Genomic DNA, 23,278 nt, shown 5'->3' on the forward strand with positions numbered 1-23,278 from the left:
TCATGTTCCTGATGAATCCATGGACAATCACTGAGGGAGGCTCTCATGGGTAAATGTGGTTGCAGCTGCACCCACTCTGCCCTCACCCTTCTACACAGGGTTTAAATCCATTCTGGAAACTGGGTTTGCTGCTGGCTGTAGCTGAATTGGGGAAAACAGGACAAAACACCTTTTTCAGGGCCAGACACACCTCTTCCATTAAGGAGCTTACGGTGCTTTCTAGAAAAGGTTCTGTCATGTTCTTTGTCATCATAAGCCATTTTTAAATATATAATGTATTTTAAATTGTGTTTCATCAGCCTTTGAATGTCTCTGTCCTAAACCTTGTCTGGTTTGAGGCTGTATTTCCATGAAGAGTTGTATGCAGACAGATCCATAGGCTGCATCCCCAAGAAGGGATGGCATTACTTTCCACAAAAAAAAAGGACACAAGTCTTGCAGAAATACGCGTTTTTCAGAAATATTTATTAAACTGTTAAAATGATTTACTGCCCAACCAAAAAAAAAAAAAAAACCAAAAAAATGTCAGTGATGCTGCACTTGGCAGGCAGGATTGTTACGCCCCTTACCTGCCACCATCCTGGCCCTTTCTAAAAGCAGATTTTCCTTGAATATTGACAAACAATACATGACAGATCTTCAGATCTTTACAAACGCTTCCCTCTGCGCCATCCTTCCCGACGGCACTTGGAGTGTGTGAATGCAGTATTGCAAACATGAGAACGAGTGGTTAATGCCAGCAGGTCAGGAGGAGCTACCGAGGGGGTTGAGGTAATGAGCTGCAGAGATGTGGGGGAAGGCTGTCCTGCCTCGTGCAGTGGTTTGGTGTTGGCTGCAGAGCTGGCCCGACAGTGCCCTGGGCTCCGGGATGGGCTGTACGTGCACCAGGCCAGGAGACTTCCTTTGTGCTGCACCGGCCTAGGTTCGGTCTGTGCAGTTCCATTATCCCAGCTCACTGCTCTCAGCTGATTTCCAAAGGGATCTGCTTACTCAGGCCGTGCATCCGCCCGTTCTGGCATTGTTTCTGCTCACTGCAGCCCTTCTAAGTGCGCCACACGACTGAACTGCGCTCAGGAGAGACTCGGAGTCATCCACAGTTTAACTGCCTGATGTGACTGTACTGCACTTTTTGTTTACTCATACGAAATTGAAGCCAAATCTTGGCAATTTAAGTATCATTAAATTAAGACACTCTCCCCATGTAAGAGTTGCTTTTCACATGAGGGGGGAAGTGCTGCTGTTTTAAGGACGTTAGCAAAACGTAACCAGGCAGAAGTGCATCTGCCCGATACCCACGCTGGACTCTGGTCACTGTGTCAAATGCAGGGCTTGCATATAAGGCCACATGTCCCCCCTGCCCCGAGCTGCAGTGACACCAGGGGGGCACAGTAAACGCTTTCCCTACCTAGAACACACAGAAGGTGCGTGTTTGGAATGAAGCAGTTACAACCAGGAGCAGGGCAGCACACAGCCCACCACTGCAAGGAGCGGTTTCCTGCCAGGGTTTTGCTACAGGTGGGCTAAAGAACCATTTGCTGCTCACACACATTAAAAATCCAGTCTTGGATCACCCTGCAGTAAAAATAACTGGCCTGTACTAAGCCCTTTGGAGTCCTCTGAGAGTTCCTCCTACGCTCAGTACCTGGAGTAGTTGGAGCTTTACTCCAGCCTCAGCTGTATTTCCTCTCCTTGGTGCCACTCTTGAGAAGAGGCTCTACAGAGCAGGTGGAGCAGCTGGGGCTGTGATGCCAACAGCAGCTCCCAGGCCCTGGCACTGAGCTGCACGTACAGAAGCTGCCCATGGCCCTGCTGGCACTGGATCCTCCCCACAAGCAGTGGTCTCCAGCATGGACCTTCCCAGCACACGGCCAAGGTCACAGAGACACCTCAATGCCATCCTCACACGGAGCCGTGGATACACTCACCCTCTCCCACCTGGCCAGGTGCCTCATGGAGTGTGTGGAGCAGAGGTGGGGACTGCACTGACACTGGGCTGTCCACAGTGCTGATGCTGTGGGGTTTTAGTGTTGGAAGGACAACCTCAGTCAGAGCCGGGGTCTCACCAGCTCAGCTGCAAAGCAGATCCAACCCCAGCCCCCAGGCTCAGCCCTGTAACAGGGGCTACCCAAACATCTGCCAACACCAGAGGGGCAGCCTCACACACAGAATTTACCTGCTCTGCCCAAGTAGTGTTTAGTCAAGAGAAAAGGTTGGGATCATGTCTAGGTCAGTGAAATAGTTCATGTCAGCCAGCTGAGGAAGTGTTTCCCTCTGAAGTTGGGCAGTCTTACCTAGACAGGAAACTGGAGTGTGACTTAATTAAAAACCTGTCCGTGGGAAGGATCTAATCCCTTTACAGCAGCTGCCTGCTACACTGGGGGGAAGTCCCTGGTAAGAAAGGAAAAAATTCAAGAGTTAGGATTCCTCCCTGTAAGCAATTTGTTTTCTATTAATACTGCAGAACACAAGGCACGCTCACCTCATACATTGGCTCTTCATGCTTTAGGCACTATAAGCACAAGGGAAATGTACACTCACTGTCCCTCTCAAGGCTACTCCAATTATCACTGTGTCAGGTGGATTTCCAAGGGGTGACTCTGCAAGATGCCGATGCCAGCGGCACTGACAGGACACAGCAGAGCTGTGGCTGCTACCAAGGGTGTCCAGCTGTCGTATCCCTCTTGAAAAAATTCTTACAGAAATAAAAAGCAAACAACTGATAGTGTTAACAAACAGGGTGAAAGACTCTTTGCCCTGTACTAGATATACACTGCAAACAAACTTCTAACAACGGCACAGGTCCTTTTTTGGTTTAAAGAAGCTTGTGTTACTGTAGTTAATGCATGAACAAGATCATAGACTTGTTATTCAGCACAAAACAAGTCATCTAGAAGCTTCCATGTCCCAGGGTGTCAGCAACTGTTACTACAAAGCTTGGGTTCCCGTTTGCAGCAAACAGTCACCAAGTGAACAGCGAGGGATCCTTTTTGGAGAGTCCGAACAACCCCCGAGGTGTGCAAGGCAAGTAATAGTGACGAGCTGCCGCGTTGCTTTACAGAAGCTTCTTGTTCCGAGACTGTCGAGATCTACTGCAGCAAACCAAACACCTCAGGGGTTTAGTCACAGGTGTTGTAGGGCTTCTTGTCCCTGTTCCATGTAGGAGTCATCTCTGTTTGAATGTGACCATTCTCCAAAAGTTTCCTGGAAGTGGACATTTTTCTGTGACGCCTGCATACGTTTCTTATCACGAGAGAAGAAACTAAACCTTCCGGGAAGGGAGCAGTGAGGGAGGGAGGGAAAAGAAAGAAGACTGTTTACCATCTTGAAAGCACTTCAGACACCCGCCCCAATACACAGCACAACAAAACACTGAGCAAAAAACTCTGTTTGCATCTGCAGAAGATCAAGGCAGAGCGGCCTGATGGGAGTGCATGTCAGAATGCTGTTAGGGATGGAGTCATTGCAATCTCAAGCAGTTTGGCTACAGAAGCTTCAGATAAGCTCTAAATGCTGTTGACTCTACAAGGTGCAGGTATCATTTAGATGTGGGTTCTTCCCCCTTCCCCAGCCCTCAGGTAACGAAGCCACACAGTCCAAGTTAGTTTCTTGGCATAAGTAAAGTGGTATCTTTGGCATTAAATCTGTATATTTTACCACAAAGCAGAAATAGAATTTTTCTTAAGGTGGTCAGCAGGGAAGTTCATAAGATAAGAAAATAAGTCTCCACATTTTTTCCCAGTGTAGAGATTTTGATACACAGACTTGATTCCTGCAAAAATGAATGAATAAATGCACCCACGTGCCTGAGAGTTTGCAGGATGAAGGCTCTAAACAAATGCACACGTGTGCACGTCATTTCCTGTCACACAGCCTGGGTGCTCTAAGATAATGACGTACATGAACCAACAGCCATTTAATACAGCTAAAAAGTACAGCTGGAAAAATCCTTAGTATCGTTTTACTTGTATGGGATGGAGTTATTGGATTAGGCAAATTCAGTGTTCGTTCAGTGTTAGTGCAGTGTTCAGGCCTGCTGAGAAATGCAAAAGTTGTGGTTCCAGCTACCAAAGGACTGAGTTGGCTGCGGATCCCTTTGGTCTCAGTGGTGGGTGGATTCCAGGAGAAGATTGTTTTGCCTGCACTGTAGCAAATACCAGTTGTGATCCAGGACAGGAACTGCTAAATGCTTCCACAGTGAGGGACTGTGCCAGTATAAACTCACCTTTGGTGGGTGGTGGCATATCGGTCAGGGCACTGACCCTGAGTCCATGCTCACCTTCCCCAGCGTTCTCCCTCCTCCCACACTCCCTTCATCCCCCTCAGCACCACGATCCCAACCCTCCCAGCTGCCTTGTACAGACCAGGGAGTTGGATCTCCCATGTCTCTCATCACAGAGGAAGCTGGATGGTAATTACTGAGAATATTAAGAATAATTACTTGTTGACTAGAAAGTGAAATAAACCACTACACAAGTTAAATGCACATAAATAACAGTGCCAGCAGGACCTGAACTTTTGCATTTCCTGGCTTCAAATGTGCAGCCTTAATAGTGAAATAAGTCTTTTGCACCTAATTAGCTTCATACTTTTCTACCACCTTCATCATAGGAGCTCCTGAGTTTACACACATATACTGTGTATTTTCAGGGCCAGAGCAAGCTCCAGCTGATAAAAGAAGCGTTTAGAGACCGAGGGTTTCTGCAGAGCACATTTGGTCCTGCCTGCTCAGGGTTACTGTCTGGAAGCCCACACAAAGGACTGCTGTGTTTATACAGTCAGTTTCAAATGTCATAGCTCAGTAATTTTTCACTTTATCGTGAAATTAAGCAAGAGAGAAAATAAGTTCATAAATCTCTAAAGGGTTTGGCTTTTAAAATTCCTTCTGAAACAATGAAAATTGTTATTATGCCTAGAAAATTCTCATGGAGGATATTTGAAAAAAGCCTGTCTGTGTGGAGAGGAAGGGATTTTAAAGCTGTGTCGCTGCTGTAGATATAAAGATCACTAAAGCAGCAGTTCTAATGTAAAGAGGTTTGCATTAACAATTACCAGTATGTCTTCCAGGGAGAGCCAAGAATTGGATGACAGAATTGATTATGAAGAGTTTATACTCTATTCCAAAATACATAATTAGAGACAAAATATACAGGGCATAGATAGAAAGACATGAAAGCAACAGCCTGTAATTAACAGTGGAAATTAATGTGGAAATCAGCCACTCCATTCTGTAACTCTAACTAATGATTGTAACAAATCGTTAGAAATGAGTTTCTCAAAAAGCACTGGTGAGAACTGTGAATAGCCACAGCAGAATTAACAGATGCTGGTTAAAACTGCATTATTGCACCAATTTTCCAAGGAACACTGATTGGTTTAGCATGGCAACATTGAGGCAAAAGGTGATAAAATGTCAGTTTGAGGATGAGCATGGAGGAGTGGGATGAGTACTGACACTGACTGGTCATTCTGATTGGCACTTTGATCCTCTGGGATCCCACAGGCAGCCAGGAGAATGCAACCAGCAGTGCTTGTTAACATGGGGTCATGCAAGAGGAAACCACAGTACCAAACATTTAAAAAAAATTCCTACAAGGGACACAAGTCTTCGTATTGGCTGCAATGTGGGATCGTCTGGAATCAATCCAGCTGCTACCATGGGCATTATGGCTGTAAAGATCCTGGTCAGGAAAGCACAGACACAGAAGAGATAAGACTGGAGCAAGGGAAAGAAAAAGCATTCCATTAAAAAGAAAAGAGGCAAACAGGATACACGGAGTTACTTTGAATTACAACACAGGACACATTACAGGGAGAGGGGGATCTGCATCACCCAAGACAGCTCTCCTCAGTGAAAAACACTTGTTTGGAAAAAACAGTTATTGTAGCAGTTTCAATTGCTTTTGGATTTCTAAAAGATACCACTTTCCTGTTGTGAGGCAGCCTGCAACCTGGGTTGGATTTCATCAAGGTATGCACCACCTCTAGCAATGCAGAGCAGAGTGCACGTTTTTGATCCAAGAGACAAACAGGCACAGACACGATGAAATGAAGGATGAAGGTGTATGTTAAGAAATACAAAACAGGACTCTGCTGTGACTACTGGATATTGGCACAGAAAACAGGGTTAGAGAGGACCAGCGTTACAGTTTAAGATCCTAGAAGGGTTACAGCTGATCTTTTCAAGTTAAAAATCAGAATTGCAGGTGAACTCTTGAAATAACCTCCTGAGAAATTCCATGGTTAAAGGGCCTGTGTGTCTGTTCCAAAAGAACCTGTGTTACTTCTCATGCAGAAAGATGCCAACTGCAGGCAGGTGAATGCTTTTGGGAAACCTTGCAGCTGCTCTGGCAGGAGCACTTTGGAGCTGGCTCGCAGCAAGACGGGTTCTTTGTGAGGGTTCAGCACTTTCACTGAGCATTAGACAATCCATGCAGCATAGAGGCTGAGAGAGCTGAGTGCTCTGTGCCCAGCCAGCCCCACACACACCTGCCAACACACCTCCATCCGTACCTGGAACACCCTCTGTTTTTCTAAGGATTCTCCTCAGAGGTTCTCCCTCGTGCCAAATATTTTTTTGAACTGTGGACTAATGTCAATTAAAGATTAAGTTGAAATCACGAGAGACATTTCACTTGTGACCAAATGCATCTCTCCCCAACTCACCAACTGCTGTTTTGAGATTAAAATTGAAAACAAATGGGCAAACACTGTTGGATCATTAGCAGCAGCCAGGATTTCTATTTTTATGCAACGTGGCACGTCCTGAGCTGCAGAACTGACAGACACACCAGCTTTTGTAGACTGCAAGAATAGGAAGAAAACTCCTGGCTGTTTGAGGCGTGACATCAGTGACAAACAAGCACGTAGTCTTAAGGAGAAAACAAAAGGGTGTTTTCTGCTCCAAACAGAGGGAGCATTTTTAATCCTTGGATTTTTCCTCCTCAGTAAAGCCTCCTGGTTACATTATTTCATTAAAACTCTGTCATGTGATGTGGAAGAGACAAATGTACAAGTCAGTCAGTCTGAGATCAGAACTCAGAGTTTGCCCCAAACGTGCCAACCCAGAAAAAAATGCTGTTTTCTGTAACTTCTGTTTTCCTTTCTTTGTGGAGTTGCAGCACTGAATCACCTGAGCACATCTTGGATGGCACAGGCTACACATCCAGATGGCTCATTCCCTCAGACTCTGTGTGGTGAAGGGAAAAACGGCACATTGCACAGGCAAGCATAAAACTTCCCTTGAGAGGGCTCCTATGTTTGTACTTCAGCTTTTTGTTTAATCAGGAGGAAAACTCTGAAAGAGAGGGAAAAGCAGCTCCCCTTTCCTCTGTAAAGGCACTCTGCATGCAGAGAGCAGCACTGCAAGTTTTCATCACATCATTGGGTACAGAGAGTTTATGGGCCAGAGTGTTCCCCAGGCAGCCAGAGGTACCCTGGAGAGGGAGAAGGGAGCTCTGGAGACACCTCCCAGCAGGCAGGGACTGCAGCTGGGACAGGAGGTGTTGGGACAGGACAGAAGCTACACTTGGGTTCTTTGGTTTTCCCAGCAGTGACATTTCCTGACATTCTAAAGCCCATCTACGAGTACAGTGTTGACAACATACAGAGAGGGGAGGAGGGAAGAAAAATAAAATCCCCGCCAGAGAAATCCTATCCAGACAGGCTGCAAGAATGAGACAAACCTGAAAACTATTACCATCCTTCAGATTAGTCAGGTAGACAGTTTTATATTCCCTTATTTAATATGATGGCTAAAAGGAGAGAGCAGACTGAAACCTGGGGACAGAGCATGGCAGCTAAAAGAACTAACTTCAGCTTAGGCAGAGTCAAAGCTAATACCTCACCAACATGTGCTCTGCCTTACAACCTCTATTTAGATTTTTACGCTGCCTTTGCTTCATCAAAGGCAGCATTTCAAATCAAACATGGAAGCTGCACAACACAAACTGTGTGAGCTGAAACCAGCCATTCCCTACAACAGAATAAGCTTTAAAAAGCTCTGAAAGAAATGTAAAAGAAAAGAGAAGCTTTACAGTGAAGATCTTGTGCAACAAAGTATTATCATCCTCATCATCACAGCTGCAGAATGGAAACTGAAATCCAAACTCAGTATTTTCTACTCATGTGAGAGGAAGGTTCCTCTCAGCACAGGCAGAAAGCTGCAGTCTACTGCAAATAATCATCAGTGCCCTCCTGACTTCATGGTGTTTTGGGTCAGTCCAGATCTTCCTATGGAATTTACTCTCACAGGGCTGCTGCTATTATTAAACAAGGACTGAAGGTTATGGACATGGCAACAGGGTGGAAGAGTTTTTTATATGGAAACAACTGTTCCAAAATCACTGGTGGAATTTAAAAAGTTCAGCTTCCGGTATCACAAAAATCCAAAGAGTTGCTATAAGGTTGGAAGACTTAATTTGGAATAAATAAATGTCCAGGAGGGAGTTTCAACAGAGAAAAGGACTGGCCAACCCTGTGATTTTATAATTAAGTGATACACTAGCAACAGCACATCTGTGGCAGTAAGCTTTGGTTCCAACAGCAGCATTAGTATTTCAGAAGAAGGTGGAGTTCTTTCAGCCAAGCAAGTGACCATCCTCTCAGCAGCAAATTTGCTCAGCAAACAGAAGGATTTTGTGCTGCCCACGTAGTGCAAGTCAGGGTCTAAAGGCTTCAGTCAACAGGGAAATGGGCACAGTGAGGTCATGGGAAAATGATAATCCAAGATTGAAAGTTGTCCCAGATCTAGGCAAAAGTTTTGGCCAAAACCAACTGTTGTTTTCCATCTGCCAAGTGCTCATTCAGTGTCTCTCTCATATACAGTAGGAATGTGGTTATCTGAATTTTTAAAGTCTTTAAAATTGTCCTATGCATAAGAAACATTTGTATTTGCAGACTATATCCAGTATGCTTAGTAAATATGCTACTTACAGTCGTTTGATTCCAGATTCAGGCTGAGTTGAGGGTTTTGGCTGAATTATGGGTGTAGGCTGTGGAGATCTAGTTTCTTCTTCCATTTCCTCACTTGAAAGAAAGAAAAGATAATTAATGTTCTCCTCCCAAGCCATGGAAGCACTTTGAGATCTACAATTCAATCTGAGGTAGCACTGTTGATGAAGGAATGCAAAAAGATCTGTTCAAAACCCATTAAAATCCACTGAAGATTTTTCTGTCAACCAAGGAACAGCACCTAGAACTGGGTCTCCATTCAGTATTTTTTTCCCATTGTGACAAGGAGAGGGAGAAGAGCAATGGATTGAATAAAAAGTCTAGAATTTTCATTTTAGACCCACTCCTATCCTCATTTTTGAAGTTCAAAAGCATTAAATGTTTGTAATCTTTCTAGGATTCAGGGAAGACCTGGGAGTTAGGGAAGGACAAGTTTGAGGTACCAGGTTCAAGCTGAGGCCAATTCTCACAGTGTCTACACAAGCCTTTGCAGAAACATGAGCTTGGACAGAATTTCAGAGCACATTTATTGTTTCTAGACCTGCCCTGTGGCTCCCCTGAGTATATCATGCAACAGGAGAGGAGATGTAACTCACCTTTTGTAATATAAAAGCTCCTCTTGAAGCAAAAACACTCTAGATTTCAGTTCATTCCTCTCGTGAAGGACATCCCGGAGCTCCTGCAGGGTGAATCTTGGGCGATTGGGATCTTTTAAGTCCATTGCCATCTTTTCTGACTCAGAGAGACAATCATCATTGTTTGGTTCTGCCTGGGGAGTGAAACGTGGGCTTTAAATTCACCGTGCAAGAGCACGTCGGAGGAGTTTGAAGTATTTATCAGAACAGTTCCCAGCCTTTTCCTTTCAGCACTATTAAATCCTTTTCTAAGAGAACCACAGCAATTGTAAGAAGAAAAAGAATGCAGAAGAACTTGTTTTTGATGTTAAAGACTGTCAGCAGGAGCAGCTCAGGGATCTGATCACTTTGTCCCTTCCTGTGCACAGGCTGACCGATGACACACACAGGACAGGTGAGGCTGGCAGGCCTGGACACAGGGTCCAGCTTGAGCTACCTTATAGGGGATAAGGTTTTTCTTTGTGGAGAAATTCCTGTGGAATCCAGATTGCCAGAAAGTCCACTGAAAATGTCCAATTTTTGGTAAGTCCATTCAAGGAATTCATACTTTTAACAAATGGTGTAAACCAAACATCATTTTTTATCCGAACACTGAAAAAATGGAGTGGCAAAGGTCATGCAGTTCCTTCCAGCTCCTCCCACAGAGAGGTGTCTCCTTAGAATGTAAACATATGAAGTGGAGATTTAAGTTTCTATCCCCCCTTATGCTTTCATTAAAAACCAGGAGGGGTGTTAGCACCAGCTCTGGCTACAAAGTGGAAGAACACTGCAGCTGAGGTGTTTGTACATGTGCACCCTTGCCTCTTTTCCTCTAAGAGTTCACTGGAAGCTTGGAGGAATTTTATCTCCCACCACCCAGTTTCTGTGGCTCCCAACAAGCCAGAATTTGCTCTCTAGGTATGAGTTTTGATTCCCAGGCCTATGGGGCTGCTTCCTGTCACTCTAGCACTTGCTTACAACTCTGTGGCACACACTGCTTGTGGAAATGTGGTCTGTGTAAGCACAGCACACAGGAGACCATTGCTCAGGTCCTCTGCTGTTGTTCCACTCAGTGGCTGCACAGAGCTGAGGACCAGGTAATGAAAAATCACAAGGTTCTGGGAAGGGTGCTTGGAATCAAGATTCTGAAAAGCAGCTCCAAGCTTTAAGAGGTCTGCAGGATTTATAACAATACAAATAAATGCAGGACACACTGTTCCAGGAAAACACATTTGAAATGTAGCAAAGCCCATTTGAAATGTGATGCTTTTTGTAAGGACTGATAGAGGCCACCACATGAGTCAACCACTCACCCTCCTGGGAGGATGCAGAGATCAGAGTCTCAGAGCTCCTGTGTGGCAGTGATGCCTCGCTGGGATACGAGCTGGAAGTTTGAGGAGTTAAGCAGTGAAATTCCTACACAGTCCATTTTTTGTAATCCTGATCCTACCCTCTTTTAAGCCCCTGTGTTTGTGAGAAGGTTTTGCAATACACTGATACATGGTTTCAGGCTGAATGTGGCTAAGGCTGGTGCAAGGTGAATTTCAGTGCCTGTCCTGCAGGGATGAGGCAGTGGAGCGATGCTCACTTGGGCACTGTTTGATCACCCCTTCCATCCAAACACATTCCTGTGCATGGAATAAAGATTGAGGCAACCTACCAAGAGGTTCAAAGGAAATTACTCAAACACTTTTCCTCCTCTTCACCCCCTAGATAGGGGTCTGAGCTGATGTCTCTTCTTTTGGTTGTATATTTGCCCCACATCTCTGCCCAAATAAACTATTTTTGCTAGATTTGGCTCAAATCAGCAAAGACTGAGCAGCCTGTACCCAATACAAATGTCCTTGACAGAGGCCAACAAGTAATGTCCATTCTGGAGCATGCAGCTATTCCAGCTTTCTGCTTGCCACTGCAATTCCTGTGTAAGCACCATCCTGGCAGAGGGAGCAGGAACGGCTCTAATTAGAAGAGGCACCATTGCCATGGAACTGATGAGTTAGAGAGAGGTGAAGAATGCATCCTTTCTCTGCAGACACTGAGGACACTTTCACTCCTGCTGGCTCCAGGCCTGGGCTCCCCAGCCCTGTTTACAAAGCTGGGTGTCCTGGCTGAATTAACAGCAATGAAATAATCCTTTTCATTATTAGTACAGAGCTCGCCCAACTCAGCAGTGACGTGTTAACACATCACTGGCTGTCACATTCCTGGGGGACCAAGGTACTCCATCAGCACTTGTCTCTGCTTTTTGATGTGTATTCCTGCCTGTTGCCAGTGAAATGGATGTTTCACTGGATGTTTCACTGGATGTTTCACTCTCTGCTGCAGTCTGTCAGGCATTTACACCATGGAGCTCTTACCAATGCATCAAGTTGAATGGCTCTGTGTGATAGAGCTCCTCTAAGTTCTTAAATATCATGACACCCCTTATTGTATTTCCTACTCTGCTAAGAGCATCATGAGGAGAGGGAAATGCAGTACATTTGCTTTAGGAAGAAAAAACTAATGTCGTAGGCACAAAGGAAAATACTAGGAACCATAAAGAGGACTATGGGATCAACAGATCAGTGGATCTTTTTCTCAGGAAGCTCCCCTCAAGTTTGCATTCCTGCTGCTCTGATCTCAGCCCAGCTCTATTTGCAGACTGTCACTTTGCCTGCTCTGCAAGAATCCAGCTCTGCCAGCAGGAACATTTGCTTTTCACGAACATCTGTGCTCACAACACTTCACTGCACAATTCTAATAGGAAGCAAAAGCAGAAATAAGGCCAAAGTTCGTTCCTCTAAAAAGTGCCTTGAAATATTTATATGTTGATTTGGTAGCACTAAACCAGCTTAGTCCTGACTGATCCAAGTGCCACAAGCACTGCATGGACCAGGTGTGCAGAGCTGTGCCCTGACTCCAGGACCACTTCTGGCACAGCTTCTGTTCCACTGTGGTTCACCTGCCACCATCACCACTGTGCACCCCTGTGACCCATCCGGCCTTGAGTATTTGCTGGATCTTTGATCTGGCAAAGCTGAAGCTACTGTTGGCTGTTTGTCTTTGGAAAAACCAGACTCTTCAAGGAACTGGTTTGTTTTCCTTTGGGGGAAGGGGTAGGTGCATACAAACAAAATGAAGCCAACACGCTACCACAGCCCTGCTGTCTGCCTCCAATATCAACTAACAGCTGATATTCCAGAGATTAGCCAAAGAGGTACTTGGTATGAAGTCCAAAGCTTTTTAAAAGGCTGTTTAAAAAGTGATTCAAGGTGCCTCTTACCTTTACTTCCTCCCCATTTTGGCTGGCCTGGCTGTCCTCACCCTGCAGTTTTTCTCTGAGCTTCCCCAGCTCTGCTCGCAGGTTGCCCATCTCCTGCTCCTTGGTTTGCAGATACGCTTCCAGCTCCACCTTCTGCTCGATCAGTGCCTTCCCCTGGGCCTCAACCACTGTGATCCGGTGCCGCAGGTCGTGGTTAATCTTCATTAACCTGTTCTGCTGCTGCTGAAGCTGCAAAACATCCACCAGCCATAGCTCAGTGTCCATTCAGCCATCACTATGATGGCCCAGTCCCAAATATCATCTTAAACTAGAGGGTTCCTGTTGCATTTAATCTGAAAAATTCCCTCCCTCTCCTCACCCCCAGATTAATTTTTTTAGTATCTAATTATCTACTACAATTTCAGTCACCCAAATTTAATTGATTTTTAGACTAAATTCCCCTAGCACAGGGATTTTTTCAGAAAAAAGCAAATCCATCACTTCTGATATTAGTTCAAGGATAGGGTGACTTATGGGATTCTGAATCAAATCCTAACCCAGAGGAGAAGAAATACAAGACAGAGGAATCCTTAATATTCAGTTTATAAGTACTTTGCTTTGAGCTCCAAGGCTCTCTCCTAAGGCAGGATGTGACCTGCTGGGTGTGTGTGGACAGCCCCAACTCAAAAGGCTGCAGCACCTGCCAGAGGCACTTGGGCAGAGCAGAGATCACCTAGGCCTGGCCTTCCTAGCACCGGGAAAGTCCCATGGCCTAAGGACATGAAGCAGTGTGAGGATGGGAAGCAAAATATGGGTAAGGAGGTCATTCCTCCTGACACAGAAAGTGCCAAACCTCATGTCATCCCCGGAGTCACAGTGGAGTCTGTGATTCATCTCAGACTAAGCCCTGAACAAAAGGTCACTGTTGGCAGAGGTGGCCTGGGCTGAGCAGTGCCCTTCTCATGCAGAGGTGATTCACACTGCATCCCTGGTGTGGGAGTGCACTGAAACCTGACCATTCTGGACACTCCACAGCTCTGCTGGACACTTCAGTTGCAGGACTAAGAATCTGGCACTGTTTACACTTTCTATATTAACTTCAAACTTGAAACCAGGTTCTGTAAGCATGGGTGAGAAAGAAGAGAAATAGGAAGACCAAGAGCCACTTACAGCCTCTACATCCTCATTTTTAAGTCCGAGTTCCCGGTCCTTTGCTCTGATTTCATCCCTCTGTTTATCTACCACTTCTTTCAGCTTCTTCATGACTTGCCGCTCTCTCTCTGACATCCCTGGTTAAAAAACGAACACAGAACACAAACTAAGGACAGTCAGGAGCTGCTGAAGCTGAGAACAATAACAATGAGAAATATTTAAGTAGACTCTGGAAGTTGCCTGCTGGTAGAATTACAGAGATGCTTTAGAGGTTACTTCAAGGGTAACAGAACACAGATGACAGAATCCACTCCATTAAAGCCACTGCATAGACACTCCTTAAAAAAGGAACTGACAGTCCTCAGAAACATTTATAACAGTGAGTGGCACTGCTGCATCTTGCTGCCTTAGTAGTTTTACATCAACGTTCACACTGTGCCCCAGGGAGCTTGGTTATCTGTGTGATAATCTCTGGAATCAGCTGGCCAAGGCCTTGTGAAAATTGTAAAAAAGATGATCTGGATCTTCAGTAAGATGTAAACAACATATCACTGTTTTGGATTGCATCTGGATCCAAACCAGCTGAGGAGCACTGGACTAGATTGATTTTTAGTTGAAATCCAGTTTCATGTTTGGTGAAAAGATGAAACAGGACCTTCAGAGGGTACCCCCACCTTAAATGCAGAACCAAAATTTAGTCTGAATTATGGTCACATATTTTCTCCTCCTGTTTTGCCACCCTTTTCCCATCCTACTGTGTGATAATTCATATTTAGAGTAACTGTACTTGAGAGAAAAATACTACATAACATTTCACTGGTAAAAGGAGTTTGGAACATTGCCAAGAATCCAACACTGATCCTGTCTGAAAATAAAGAAAGGGTGAGATTAACCTTAAATCTGGCCAAGGAATCATTAGGAAGTGTCATAAACCACAAACCAGGAAGCATTCCTTCTATTTGCCATTACAGAGATAATTTGTACCTGGTACTGCAGTGATGGGCTCTTGAGAGCAGACACAGACCAGAGGATTTAACTCGGTGAAATGATGAATCTCCTGCCCTGGCTTTCCCTGAGAATGGCACAGAAATGTGCAGTTTGATGGTCCTGAACTATCACATGAAATCACATTGCACAACATCCTTGAAGATGAAAACCCAGTGACCAGGGCAGTGTGTGACTCCTCTGGCCAAAGTCCAGACCAAGCAGGAGCTCAAATCCAGGGTCTGCTGCAAATTCTATTAATTTTGGCATAGTACTTTGTTATGTGGGTCTTCAGCTTCTTCCATTTACGAACTGCAAGTGGTGATAATTCACTCCCCACTCTGGGATGGCTGGAAAGCTGCTTCCTTTCTAATATATTAAAGCAGCTCCCACATCAGAAATATGCTCTGTATGCATCAAATGTTTCCAGCCAGGAAAGGCTCTCTTTTCTAACATCAGCTCAGTCTTTCTGGTTTTGTTCTTCCCTCATCAGAGAAATCCAGAGTTCCTCCCACAAGAGAATTTAGCTGCATGTCTTTAGGAACTCCAGCTCACAGGTCAGCTACAGAATGAACTGATGGAAAATAGAGTAGAGCAGGACAAACCTCAGAGAAGGAAAGGGAGTAACTGGTGGATGTGCACTCCTGCAGCAGCTGTGGACTCCCATGCAGGGAGTGTACCAGAGCAAACAGGGGGAACAGCAGCTCCCATCCTCAATGCTAAAGGACCAGAGCTGTGGTACTGCAGAGAACAGGGAACTGCTCTGCTGGGAAAAGGACTGGTGGTCATGGCTGGCCAGGAATTTGGTTCACAGGACGTGTTCCTGTCAAATCCCAGAAAAGAACTGTCAGTGACATGGTGTTCACATTCTAGTGTTACGTCCTCATCCCTTTTAATTCTGTGGTACATTTGCCTGCTCTATTTCTGGACCCTGGTTTTTATCAGCTCTATGTTGCTCTGGGTTCTAGTTCTTCACAGGATAATTTTAATTCTTTGCCTAGGTACCAGCTCATACCCACCAGGGAGGACAAGTGTCACAGACACAAACTGCTGCTTAACTTCTCTAAAAGATCCACATTCCTCTATCACACCACAGGTCTGGTACATCTCTGTACCCACAAACCTCACTGCAGGTTCCTGGATCCACTCGTTGCAGCCAATCTCAGGGCTGGGGACTGAAACATCAGCTGTATTTAAAAACAAAAGAATCCAAAACTTTGCCTTGAAGTAGAGGGACTGCAGTGAAACTTTAGCCTGGTGGCTTCACCCAGAAGGAGGCAGCACTAGTGAATGAAGCTGTATCCATTAGTACTTGTGAGATGCTTTGAGATCTCTAGATAGCAGGTGCTATTTAAAGTACCATTCAGTGCTGACTACTTTTCCTTCCACTGTGCTCATTTTTCTCCCTAACATTTGGTGAACACCTAAAAGGCTTCGACTGTGTGCACAGATCACTACAATTTTTATTTCAGGAAGAGGGGGCGAAAGGAAAGGTGGCGAGTTTTGTGAAACAGTCACATCTCCTTCCATTTCCTCAGGCACCGGGAAAGAGGAGAGGGAAATCACTAAGTGCCCTAAATGTAAAATAATTATCTCTAAATGGTTCAAACTCTAATAACTGCAAGATCTTAAATGGCACACCCAGTCGGCTTCCCCAGGCACATCCTATGAGCAGCTTCCTGTGGGTCGCTGTGATCACAGCGTTGTTCCAGCAAGAGAAAGGAAAGCAGCTGGAGGGGAGGATACCAAAGAAAGAAAGAAAAGAAACCGGAAAAAAAATAGAAGATTCTTTATTTTTAGGAAACTGTTCAGCGTTGTGTCCATACAACACCTATCACTGCAGGCCAAAGTGCCAGGCAGAGCCTGTGGCACTGCACCATTACCTCAATACTCAGAACAAGTTCAACTCCCCTTTTGAAGGGAACTGTAGGTCCTGCAGCACGGGAGGGTCACACAACTGCTGCCATCCTGCTGCCTGTCCTTACCACAGCCAGGCTGAGGCAGCAGCTCCCCTGCAGTGACACTGCAGCCTGCTCGTCCTGTTTGACACACTTGGGTCAAGTTTGCATGTGGCATTTTCCTGGGATATTCCAATCAGTCAGCACCATCGAGCAGTGCTCCGTTTGGGCTTGGGAGGAGTCACTTTAATGGGTGTTACAGACTCATCTTTAACTCCTCCCGTGTGTTTTGTGTACTGCCACAGGTCCTTTCACATGAACCCTGCTCTGCTCAGACTGCACAGAACACCCCTGTTTGCACAGGACTGCCTCTGCCTCTCCCATGAACACTTCATCATGCTCAAGTGAGGCCCTGAGAATTAATTGGCAGGATTGACTCTCAATTGACTCTCTTGCACACCCAAATCAGTGGCCTCTGTTGCCTGTGTAAAATAACCCCTCTAACTGTCTGGTGAGTAAGCAGTGAGCTGCTGATCCCCGGGGCCAGCGCTGAGGGGAGACATGATCACAGTGCTAAACCATGCTGAGATAGGAGCACTGGAGTCTGCTCAAAATGAGTCCAGCTAACACAGTATTTAGTTTGAAATCCTGCCTCTCTGGACTCTACATCAGACCATGGGACAGAGACTGAAAAAGAGCAGCAGAACTGCTTTCTGACACTACCCAAACAAGTCATTTGAGACAAATCTATCCCTGCTCATTAATGACAAAATTTCCTAAAAGAAAAACAATTGGGTTTGATATAATAGATCCCATTAATAAAATGGGGTTGATATAAATTAATGATTTCACTTAAAGTGATTATTTTGGCCAAAGAATATCAGTGATCCCAGATTCTAAGCTCTGGAATGGGCTTATGGGTTATGTTTGTGTTGTTATACATGGGTAGACACAGTAAAAATAACAAGAAAAGCACGTCTGGCATTTGCTTGGCTGGCTGGATGTGAAGAGTATGGCTATATTTAAATGCAAACACATGAGCTGCAGTGAGCTAGATAGCCACTGGAAGGGAAAAGAAGAAGAAGAAAAAAAAAGAAAACAAAGGGGAAGCTGGTTCTTTATAACACAATGTCAGTCTTGATGGTCCATGACTCATCAGTGCCATTCTGAATTTTGCATGGAGTTTGTCAGCCTGATGTTGGGCTACTTCTTTGCCACTAATTCACTCCTAAATTGAAAGCATTGCATTTGTTTTGAAAAGTATCTTGAGAGGTTTAACAGTTTTTACTTTTTGAAAGTTTCATTATACTCCTCCCCAGGGCAAGTGAACAGCACTGGGCCTCGGGGAGAGAGCAAGTGCAACTTGCACAGTGTGGGACAGAGTTTCATCCACCTCCAGCAAGCCTCCACTTAATCCCAGCCTCCGGAGCCTGGAAAAGGATATCTCTTCATTCCTAGTGCTCACTGGAGAGCTGTGATGGCTCAGCTGTGTGCTCTGCTTTCAGACTGGTCAGTCATTCCGAATGCTCCACTCAGGACATCGTGAAACGGACTTGGGGTCTCACAACCTCAAATTTTGTGCTGGGAGTGGTGGAGTAAACGAGCATCTGTTCCTCTGCTCCTGGGAAAGAGCTGTTGGCTGAGCTGTGGGTCAGAGCTGAGGCTGGCAATTGTTTCACTTGCTGCACTGAGATCTATCGGTACTTGCAGGTATATCTTGAACTTCATGCTGCCTCAAGAATGCCCACAAATGGGTTGTTTCAGCTCTTTAGGATTCACCCCTTCCCTGGATTATAAATCTCCTCACTTTTTCAAAATTGGCTCTAAGTCCCCTTCTCAGCCAAACAACAAGTTGGTTGTCATTCCCTCATCCTTCCACTTCTTAATCATATCTTCAGTGTCATCATGTATTCAGAGATTTTTCTATTCAGGGAATAAAAACCAAGTAAACAAACAAACCAGCCTTCAAAACCCAGATCTGCATTAATCCACAGGAAAAAGCCACACCAGAATATCCAGCCAAAGTATTTTGATAAAATATTGCTTTTTGTAACAAAGCAAGGACTGAATTTGAAGTATCAAACTTGCCTTCATGCTTCTGAAATTCCTCTTCTGTGAAATTAATGTCTTTGTGAGACAAGTTTGTCATCAGTTGTTTATTCTCCTCCTGCAGCTGTGCAATTTGGGTAAGAAGATCCTGTGCTTCCCCTCTCCAGACATCCTCCACCAGTTCTAATTCCTATAAGGTAGATCAGGACAACACATTTGTATTTTTAAACATGTTAAGAGTCTATGTCTGGACGATTTATAGATCAAACTAGTAGTGAACCTACTGATTCTTATGGGAAACAATTAAATGAGACTACTGTGAGTTTCCTAGAAGACATCTGCTTTTCTAATGCTGATGCCTTTTCCTGGTCTTCAAATCAAGAGTCAAACACGGTTAGAAGGGGAAAAGGGATTTTACCTTGGTATTTATTTTAAGGAACCTTAGGTGCACACGTCCAGGTCGAATGCACCTCAATGCACACCACAATGCACCCCCAAAAGATCAGGTATATCATTATAGGTGTTACTAATTAGCAGATCTATCAAAGATTCCCCAGTGAAAGGTTCAAGTGAGCTCCCCTCCCCAAGGAGCCTTCCCCTGGATGGTTCTATCTCAGTTTACAGAATGTGTTCTGGAGAGGACCTTGGGGTCTGGGGCACACTGATCCCTAACTAGGAAGCTTCTAAAATGTTTAGTCTCTTAGCTGAAAAAACAAGTCCAAGAATGTAGGCAAAAAGCACTGAGAATACAGAAGTTGTAAAAAGGTATAACAGGGGTATAAAAGAAAAGGCAAAAATCTTCATGGTATCAATGCCACCACCAGGAAACCAGCCACCACAGTCCCCTTTGCTACATGCTGAATGTAAATACCTGAGGGGATCATTCCTGATGCAAACATTTTTGACCTGCAAGCTACCCAAAGGACGGCTCCTTATGCCCTGCTTTGCTGTGAGGACCAGATTAAGGGGGGTGCTGTGTTAGACAAATAACGAAACACGAGCACCAAGTCCCTCCTGCAGCCCAGGAAGCAGCTGCAAAGCTGTTAGAAATGCCCCCAAACCATCCCACAGCGAGGGCCAGTGGACATGCTTGTTCTGACAGAACAGCCTGGTCTAAATTCCTGTTATGAAACACAAGTGTAAATTGATGAGTGTGTGATCCAGTGCAGCAAAGCCAGAGCTCCTGGTGCACATGGGGAACACAAGCCCAAACCCTGGTGCTTCCTATGTAAATTGTTCTCTTGGAATGTCCTGAGTGGTGTCTGTGTTAGTGGCAGCGAGGCCATTCAAAACAGCTCCCATTTGTCGGGACACTCTGTGTCAAGAGCAGCTGTCACCAATCCTCATGAAGGTCAAATCAGGATAAAAAGTAAAAAGTCCTCAAGGAAAACAGTTGAATTTAGAGCCTTGCTCGTTCTAAAAGCCTCTCTGTATATCTCACTTCTGCAGTGGGGGGCATTCCCTGTGCCATTTTCACGTATGTTCTTCAAACAAAAAGCTGCATGCAAATCCCTGGAGCCAGGCTGAGTCACTGCTGACTTTCACATCCATCCACATGCCCCTTTCCTACCTAACAACAAAACACATTCAGACAACAACCCAGCCAAGCACAGCTCGAGGCTAAAATAAGCTCTGCTGAGAGATTAAAGGATAGCTCTCTGCTTTGAATGTATGCTCTGATAATGGGAAGTTATGTTCCGGGTGACTTTTGGGTCCAAATGCAATTTTATTCCAGCATTTATTGCTGTATTGCTGCTAAAAGTGTTGCAGAAAACATTATATGGCAAAGAATAATAAATAACAAAGGTGTGGTAAGCTATGCAGACTTAACTACTAAAAAGGAAAGAAAATGTCATTAATCACCTATTTTACTTGAAACTCTTACCTTGAAAAAAAAGTAAATCTGTAATGAAATTGATATTGCCAAATACCTGGACTGTTTACAGTGATGCTGCCTGCTACAACTCTGTAGCTAAAATAACGCAGTGACCTATTTTAGCAATAAACCAGCACATTCATCACTTACAAGCATATTGATAAAACCAAAACAGAATGCACACAAACCCCCAAACTATCTAAACTCATATCATTTATGTGTGGCTGCACTGTAAACACACAACTATCCTGAGGTTTGCTTAGGCACACTTTTGTCATTTATTGCTATTGAAGAGACCAATGAATTGGAGCAGAAATTAACTTCTGAATCCTCATTAATGGAAGTACCAGACAGGGGAGGCACATCTACGGGCCAGGCAGTGCCAGCCAGCTCAGGAAACCCCAGGCAGTGGGTGCTGAGCCAGGTTTACACGCAAAACAGATTTACACATAAAGTTCAAGTGCTGAAATCTCATAAACTGATGCTTGCAAGGACCACTAAAAGCTTTTCTGGGTGTTTTTTTTGGAGGCTTTGGGGTCAAAAATATTTCTCAGTATCTGATTTTTTCTGCTTATCAGCACCTGTCCTGTGAAAGAGTCTTCAAACCCTCACACTGGAACAGAGAAGATGTGAGACCACTGTTCTGTAGGAACCTGGTGCATTGGGAATCAACTTGATTTAAAAAAATAAAAGGTATGTATAATGTAGTTTATTTTCCTGTTCAAATCTGTTTACACTGAAGTAGATTGTTTAAACACTCCCTGGGCCACTTCATGACCCTCAGAGGAGCTGACAGAGCAGAGGTGGTTGACGAGCAGGGTGATCAGCTGACACGTTTAGGAAACTTTTTAACACTTATAAGAACTTCACAAACATCTACACAGAACAACTTGTACAATGACACTTGTTCAGTATCCACTTCACCCGCAGCCTTTGGTAAATATAACATATTTGTATCTATTCTCTAGACCTTATTTCATACTCTTGAGACTTATCAAGGCTTTGTACATTAAAGATCTTTTACGATCCTTTTCAGAGACATTGCCCTGAGACTTCCTCTGCAAAATGTTGCAGGGTTTATCCTGGATTTTCCACATGCTAGGTGAAAGTCCTCTAGCTGACCCTTTAAAAAATATAAAATCGGGATTCATCCAGTTAAGCCAAATCTTGAAGTTTGGGGTCTCTCTTCCAGAAATCCCCTATCTCCTGTTTATCCTGATTCTGTGTGTGGAATCAGGAATGGCATAAGGCAGCAGTGATGATTTAGCACAGTCATTTACTAGAAGAACCATTTCAGTTATCTGGATGGTTTAAAGAGTGGATCTGCCACTTTTACTGCAGTAACTGGAGCATGCTGTCCTGCTGTAAGAGCTAACAGGATATGGGAAGTGCTCTCTACCTTGGGCTTTCATGGGAGTGGGGTCAGGGAATGCTGTGACCACCCCAGAACAAGCCAAGGGATATCTTGCCATCAGAGGATGGAGCAGCAAGCTGACAGAGTGCTCTTCCCGACCTTCCCTACTCTTCAGCTCTAACTCTGCTCTGAAATCACTTGGTTCTCCATCTCTCCCCTCTGACTTTCCTAACCCGAAGTCTGTGCCAGGAAAACTAGACTGCTAAATCATTCCCAGCTCCGGAGAGGAAAGTGTATTCTTGTCAGTGACCTTTCCTAGCCTAGCAGGAAGCAGCACTATCCTCTCGTCAGGAGAGGGGATGGAGCAGGAGTCCTAATCGGGGAGACACAGGGGAAGGAAATGCAGTGACTGGGGAAGGGGTGGAGAAAGGGAAGGAGGGAGGAAACTTCCAGGAGGGAAGGAAACAAAAAACAACAACACGCCCAAAGCCTCAGCGACGCTGAGGCAGCATCCGCGCAGAGCCCGGAGCCCTCCCGGGCGGTACCGCACGCGTGCCCCGCCCGCTCCCACGGCTCCGCGGCATCCCGGCCCGCACCCCGGCCTCGCTCTTTGTTTTCCCGGCGGCGGCGGGGGGAGAACGGCGGCGGGGGGGCAGGGGCCCGGCCACCCCAGAGCGGCTGCGGCAGGCGGGGGCAGCCCTGCCCCGCCGCGTCCCCCCGGTCCCCGCCCGCACCTTCTGGTGCTTCCTCTCCTTCTCGATGCGGTCCATCCTCTCCAGTCGCAGGCGGTCGAGCTCCAGGCGCAGCTCCTCCATCTCGGGGTTGATGTGGTTGCGGCTCACCAGCACCTCCAGGATCTCCAGCACCCGCACCACCTTGGGCATGAGGCGGGCGATGGCCTCGCAGCCGTGCTGGTCGATCACCCTCTCAAACTCCTGCCCCACGGCCGAGGCGATGTCGTACACGTCCATGACCGTCAGCTCCGCCGCGTTCTTCTCCAGGGCGGGCGGCGCCCCGCCGCCGCCGCCGTCCATGGCTCGCCCGGCCCCGCGGCGCCCGCATAGGCGGCGGCGGGGCGCGCTCCGGGCAGGGCGGTCCCCCTGCAGCCGCTCCCGCCGCCCCGCGCCCGGGCCGCGGCCCCCGGCAACTCCCGCGAACTCG

The 23,278-nt window shown here is 45.7% G+C and overlaps 1 protein-coding gene across 4 annotated transcripts; it reads right to left on the minus strand.

Annotated features, from left to right (window-relative positions):
* Nucleotides 1–444: 444 nt before the first annotated feature.
* Nucleotides 445–23,278, minus strand: RILPL1 (Rab interacting lysosomal protein like 1). Of its 4 annotated transcripts, none has more exons than XM_032128554.1 (8): nucleotides 22,852–23,278; nucleotides 18,927–19,077; nucleotides 13,975–14,093; nucleotides 12,826–13,053; nucleotides 9,546–9,718; nucleotides 8,932–9,024; nucleotides 5,591–5,678; nucleotides 445–3,265 (listed from the first exon to the last, which is right to left on the minus strand). In XM_032128554.1, the coding sequence occupies exons 1-8, from the start codon at nucleotides 23,149–23,151 to the stop codon at nucleotides 3,260–3,262; spliced, it is 1,158 nt and encodes a 385-aa protein (XP_031984445.1). In that variant the 5' UTR covers nucleotides 23,152–23,278; the 3' UTR covers nucleotides 445–3,259. The 4 variants fall into 4 exon arrangements, with proteins under 4 accessions (XP_031984445.1, XP_031984443.1, XP_031984446.1 ...); XM_032128555.1 differs by lacking the exon at nucleotides 5,591–5,678 and adding an exon at nucleotides 6,511–6,586 and having other exon boundaries at nucleotides 3,135–3,265; XM_032128551.1 differs by lacking the exon at nucleotides 445–3,265 and adding an exon at nucleotides 3,655–3,769.

This window comes from Corvus moneduloides, chromosome 18 (assembly GCF_009650955.1).
Source record: "Corvus moneduloides isolate bCorMon1 chromosome 18, bCorMon1.pri, whole genome shotgun sequence".
In the NCBI taxonomy this organism is placed as follows: domain Eukaryota; kingdom Metazoa; phylum Chordata; class Aves; order Passeriformes; family Corvidae; genus Corvus; species Corvus moneduloides.

Bases quoted from the DNA above. Each gene is read 5' to 3' on its own strand.
- RILPL1 (XM_032128551.1), bottom strand. From the start codon at position 23,151: ATGGACGGCGGCGGCGGCGGGGCGCCGCCCGCCCTGGAGAAGAACGCG. The intron at 14,094-18,926 runs GCAAGTTTGATA...TTTTTTAACCAG, and splicing joins GGAATTTCAGAAGCATGAAG to GGATGTCAGAGAGAGAGCGG. The intron at 5,679-8,931 runs GTAAGTAGCATA...TTTCCTGACCAG, and splicing joins GAATCTGGAATCAAACGACT to GATCTTTACAGCCATAATGC.